This window comes from Rousettus aegyptiacus, unplaced genomic scaffold (genome assembly GCF_014176215.1).
Source record: "Rousettus aegyptiacus isolate mRouAeg1 unplaced genomic scaffold, mRouAeg1.p scaffold_m13_p_1, whole genome shotgun sequence".
NCBI classification, from domain to species: Eukaryota; Metazoa; Chordata; class Mammalia; order Chiroptera; family Pteropodidae; genus Rousettus; species Rousettus aegyptiacus.
In genome coordinates this window covers 29,601,897-29,607,516 of record NW_023416284.1, presented here as the reverse complement: position 1 = coordinate 29,607,516, position 5,620 = coordinate 29,601,897, and the positions used below count along the sequence as shown (strand labels likewise).

At 49.4% G+C, this 5,620-nt stretch overlaps 1 protein-coding gene across 1 annotated transcript; it reads left to right on the top strand.

Moving 5' to 3' along the window:
* The first annotated feature begins 591 nt into the window (after positions 1 to 591).
* HPDL (4-hydroxyphenylpyruvate dioxygenase like) lies at positions 592 to 4,202 on the top strand. The gene is made up of 3 exons (XM_036233248.1): positions 592 to 858; positions 1,862 to 3,430; positions 4,146 to 4,202. The coding sequence occupies exon 2, from the start codon at positions 2,306 to 2,308 to the stop codon at positions 3,422 to 3,424; it is 1,119 nt and encodes a 372-aa protein (XP_036089141.1). The 5' UTR covers positions 592 to 858; positions 1,862 to 2,305; the 3' UTR covers positions 3,425 to 3,430; positions 4,146 to 4,202.
* The last annotated feature ends 1,418 nt before the right edge of the window (positions 4,203 to 5,620 follow it).

The following is a 5,620-nucleotide window of genomic DNA, read 5'->3' as shown; positions in this document are numbered from 1 at the left end:
GGGGTTGATTTCTTTCGTTCTGAGCCTAACTCTTGGCATGGAGTGAAGGCGGCTATTGTGATGTCCAGAGGCAGAAGCGAGGTTCAATGCCCAAGGGTATGACCTAGTTAGAGGCTCTAAAAAGGAACAGCCTGGCATCCCTGCTGTTCCCTCGGGGACTGCGTGGGAGGAGGATGGGGGGAGGGGGAGGGGAGGTGTGTGTGAAAAGTATCCCTGGGGAGTCGTTGGCTCCGCTCTCTCTTTTCCTCCGTGGGCACTGGCCCTCATGGTTTTCACCACTCACACAGAGCAGACCTGGTAGTTGCGAGGAATCGCCACAGTCAGGTGGCGCGGTAGAGAGAACAGCGAGTCTCCCAGGGGTTCGTCTGTGACTTTGAACAACCAAAGTGACTCCATCTTAGGTATAACACTCCATCCTAACCACAGGCCAGTTCCCAGAAAAGCTGCAGATAGCAAAACGATCACTCCACCTGTACTCAGCCAATCAGAGCAACTATGGAAAGTAACTCTCCAAATTCCCCGCCTCGTTCCTTGGTGCCATCACCCAGCCAATCCTGCTAAGCGACAAGCTCGTTGTACCAATCCTGTAACACCAAGACATCGCTCCCCATGCTTACGGTTTTTCCCTTCAAATACTCTTGAAGCCTCATGTTCGGGACCTCCTCCTACTCACTGCTGCATCGGTGTGCGGACTGCGGTCCGGACTCGAGTCTGAAATAAACTCCCTCTTGCTTTTGTATCGGTGTCGGCTTCTTGATGGTTCATGGAGATATGAGTCGGGGCATAACATTTGGGGGCTCATCCGGGATCTCCACAGCTCCAAGGCACCCGACCCGGAGGGACCTCTGCGGCCGGCCGGTGAGTGGTTGTTATATGTTTGTCCAGTCTGTTGGTCTCTTCGGCGCCTCAGTCTCAGTTTACTGGTAGCCGGTTTCTGAATTTCTGGCAGTTAAGAGTGGTTGGGGTGGACACACCCATTAGCCACGACTGCGGGGGTCCCGGGAGACATTCCGGACCCCTTCTGAATCTCGGGTGAGGAGCGAGACCTCACATCAGTTCTCTTTTGTGTTCCTGTGTTGTCGTATTCGTGCTGTTGGTGTGGTTGTATAGTATCTGACTGTGACGGACTTTATGGGACAGACAACCTCTTCCCCTTTAGGACCCTTCCTGGTTTTAAATGTCTTCTGAATATAAATATTTAAATGGAGTTTTTGTTTGTTAAACTTTTCAAAGTGAGTCAACTAGCTAAGTCAGCTACAGGGAAGAAATATCTTTAGGTACCAGAAGTTGTCCTACTCGCTTGGGTGTGGGTTTAGGAAATGTATTGTATAGGATATGAAGATGGCCAGTGTCTGCTTCTGTAATCTGCTCACTTATTAACCAGAGTGTAGGACGAGGTGATATATTTGTGTTGTATTAATGATTGACTTTGCTTTCTGTAAACTGCTTACTTGTTTAATGTAGTTTTGGACTTTGTGAGCTGCCTCTTTTGAAATTGTAAGAGTGAAGACTTCCCGGAGGTGATTCCTCGAGGCACCAAAGTCCCAGGAAGAGGCATAACATTCCAAGATACAGATAACAAGACTGTCTACCAGGCTATGTTTGATCTAGCAATTCCCCAGATACATTTATCTTTGTAAAAGACATTAACGGTTAACTTCTGCCTTCTGTAATTTCCTTACTCTCTCTCTCTCTCTCTCTTTGTTCTAAGATGTAGTCCAAGGACACGTCTTTATGTCTTTATCCTTCTTATCCTCATAGGCTTATTAATCTTTCTCTCCCTTCGGTATAGCTGCTGCCCCGCCGGACTGGTCCTCGGGACAACGCGTGGCTCTTGCTCTAACTTATTTAACTTTTACAGGTATCATATTTCCTTTCACCACTGTTCTGACCACCATGGGTCAAGCTTCCTCCAGACCCACGCCTTTGCCCCCTCCGGAGAGACCCACTCCTCTGCAGAGTCTCCTCAGTAATTTCAAAGACTTCAGACAGCGGGCTCAAGGTTATGGGTCCAGCGTCCCCCACCTTTGATCTCCAGAGGTTCTGCCAGTTAGATTGGCCCACATTTGGAACAAGTGACCATCAGAAGGGTCACTAAACCTGAAAACAGTCTTTCAGATGAAGAAACTGAGATACGAGTAGGGGCATAACAACTTCTACCTGGAAAGGAGCGAAGAAGGAGTTCTGCAAGCAAAACCCGGCTCCACCGGTTTGCGACGACTAGCTTTAAAAGGAGAATTCTGGAGTCCGGATAAACAAGTGAGCAGCCGCAGGAGGAGAGTCCGGGGTCACTAACCAGACCGCCATGGCCGTGTTCGCCCGCAGGCTGTGCCACATCGCCGTTCATGTGCCCTCGGGACAGTCCTTTGCCCGGGATCTGCAGCGTTTCTTCGGCTTCCAGCCCTTGGCGGAGCGGGAGGCAGACGGCTGGCGCCAGCTGGCCTTGCGCAGCGGCCACGCGGTGTTTTTGGTGAACGAGGGCGTGGGGAACCGGGAACCGCTCTACGGTGTGGATCTGCGTTACGCCGTGCCCAGTGCCACCAACCTGTGCTTCGAAGTGGCAGACGTAGGCTCAGCCACCCGTGCGCTTACACCGCGGGGCTGCAAACTGCTGGTTCCTCCTGTTAGTGTGCAGGATGTGCAGGGTGCTGCCACCTACACTGTGGTGAGCTCGCCAGCAGGCAACGTCAACCTGACATTGCTGGAGCGCGCCGACTGCCGCGGACCCTTCCTGCCCGGTTTCCAGTCCCTGCCCTCTGCAACCTCCTCGGCCGGGATCAGCCATGTAGATCACCTGACCCTGGCCTGCACTCCCGGCAGTTCCCCGACACTGATGCGCTGGTTCCATGACTGCCTAGGCTTTCGCCACCAGCCATTGAGCCCAGGCGAGGATCCGGAGGTAGGCCTTGAGGTGGCAGCACCATCTGGGCGAGGCGGGGTGAAGCTCACTGTCCTACATGCTCCGCCAAGTAGTGCTGTCCCCTACCTTGTTCTAGCCGAGTCCCTGCAAGGAGCGACGGAACAGGACCAGATAGAGAAGTTCTTGGCTCACCACAGGGGGCCAGGCCTGCAGCATGTGGGGCTGTATACCCCCAACATCATAGAAGCCACTGAAAGGGTGGCATTGTCTGGAGGCCAGGTCCTGACTCCTCCTGAGGGTTACTACCAGCAGCCAGGCAAGGAAAGTCAGATCCTAGCTGCGGGGCATGAGCCTAGCAAGCTGGCCGAACACGGAATCCTACTAGATGGTGAAAAAGGCAAGTTTTTGCTTCAGGTTTTCACCAAGTCTCTCCTTGCAGAGGACACCTTCTTCCTAGAGTTAATTCAGAGACAGGGAGCCACAGGCTTTGGAGAAGGCAACATCCAGGCCCTGTGGCAGTCTGTGGAGGAGCAAGCTGCCAGAGGCCAGGAAACCAAAGGATAGCTGGAGGTGAGTACAGCCACCTGTTCCTAGAGGTCTGGGGGGTCCAGGACTCGACAGAACCTGACTCTACAGGCCCAGAGTCAAAGACTTTGTTCCTCGAGGCCAAGTGTGGCCTCCGTCTCATCAGTACCTGCCAGAAGTTGAATCTCTCACTGGGATCCAAAGAGGTGGGTTTGTGTGTGGGTGTGTTTTAACTATGAAACGTTTTTTACATAGTTTACATCTAATATAAATGGAAAATGGGAGATATAAAACTTATACGATTAGGAGATAAAAACCAATACTTTTGAAGCCTCCTTTTGTGTCTTTCTGAGACGGGACATCATTCTAAATTCTTAATCTTTTAGCAGGAAATGAAAAGGGACATCTCTGGCAGAGGTAATCTTTTTAGTAAACCTAGTTAAATTTTCTTCCCTCCTTTCTTTGGAAGAAGACCCTCTCCCTCAAATCCTGATAATTGCCCTGGCTTGCAGATCCTCTGGCTCTCAGATAAGGGTCATCAGCCCATTGTTAAGCAGAAATAATGTTAAGCCAGGCAGGGCAGGGCCCTTAGAGTCTGAGGGGGTAGGAGACTGTAAGCCAAAGGTCCTTCTCTTTACTCTTTAAGAAACGTATCAACCAAGCCTTGTTTCCCTTTACTCACTTAATGGGCAAATCAGTAATAGAAATTAATAGATGTATAATTCAAATAACGAGTTTGTATTTTCTTTTCCTTGTCTAGGGACTAAGGTGGCACTTCAGCAGGAAACCCAAGACCCCACCCTGACTGAGGAAAGAACTCCATGACACCCCTGTAGGCAGGGACTAGAACCATTCTCAGCAGGAAGCAGATACAGAAGAAGAGACCTCCCCGTCCCTCGGCATCCACGAGGGGGTTCATGGCTCTTAGAAAAGAGGTAGGCAGGAAAGTTAGGGGGTTTCGGGTCTGGCTGCAGAGACACTGAGGTATTCCTATCTCAGAAGGGGTCCACCCTAATCCACCCAGAATTAAGCAAGCCAGTAGGCAGAGATTTAGGTACCAGTTTCAGCCAGTCACTCACACCTGCGCAATGAAGACCCCAGCGACCTTCAACTCACTGGAGCGTCCTTATAATATGATGCATGTGCCGGAAGTTCATTAATGTCATTATGACAGACTGAATTCTGGGAACGAACATGCGTAGAAAGCAAAATGATGAATCACTGAGTTGTCAGTCCCGGTTGTCAATCAAGGAAGCCCACTCTTAAGAAAAGTCACCACCCACAGCAAAAAAAAAAAAGAAGAGAGAGATCAAAACCCTGCCGTCTTTTTTGTTTTCTGCTGTATTTCGGTGTCTTGCTCAATTCTTTGTCCGCGACATCAAGAACCTGGATAGCGCGCCGGCAGAGGACGCCACTCTTCGGCAACATCTTCGTGTTTTAGCTTAAAAATTATGGAGAATTTTGCTTTTAAGTCCTAATGTTCCTTTAAAAATATTTTTAAATATTTAAATTGAAGCATTTACTATAACAATATTTTAGGTTACAGGTTTTCATTTCCTCCATAAAATAGTGCTGCTGAGAAATTGATATAGAAAGATAAGCCACCTAAATGGCTTCATTCTAGGGCACATGTCTTCTTTCTCTTGGGCAATCTGTCAGCTGCACTTGTCCCTTCCTTCAACCCCGCTTGTCTCTCAGCATCTTTTATGTCGGGAGACATTTTGGGACATGATGGAAGCCATTGTGAGGCACTGAAGAAGTCACGTATCTAGAAGCCATAACATGGCGACTGAGTTTGCGTAAACAATGGTTCTAGGAAACGAGAAGTTGAGTTACCTCGGTGAGCCTCGTAAACTCACCTTTTAAGGTAACAGAATGTTTTACAACCTTGGAAACAGGGCTATGTGTGATCATATGTAATCGACAAGCATCGTTAGAGATATGTATGGTGTGCTTGGCTATGGTAACGTAGTGATTGATTATGGTATTCAATAATCACATAAATAGGCTATGCTAAATAAACTCGGGGCTGCAGCTCTGACTGTATGCCCTCCCGGAAAGATCTTTTCTGTCTTCTCTTTTTTCCCCTTAGGCTTCACCCCCCTCTTTCAGGTGCTGTTCGATCTCAGCCGGCTGGCTCTGGCACTTTTACCCCTTTATCCTAAGCAAGGTTTGCAGAAAAATTACTGGTGGCTCCGGACCTGAAAGAAATGGCTGCCCTGGTGTCCTTTCTCC

Excerpts from the sequence above, each read along its gene's own strand:
- HPDL (XM_036233248.1), top strand. The coding sequence starts at position 2,306 with ATGGCCGTGTTCGCCCGCAGGCTGTGCCACATCGCCGTTCATGTGCCC.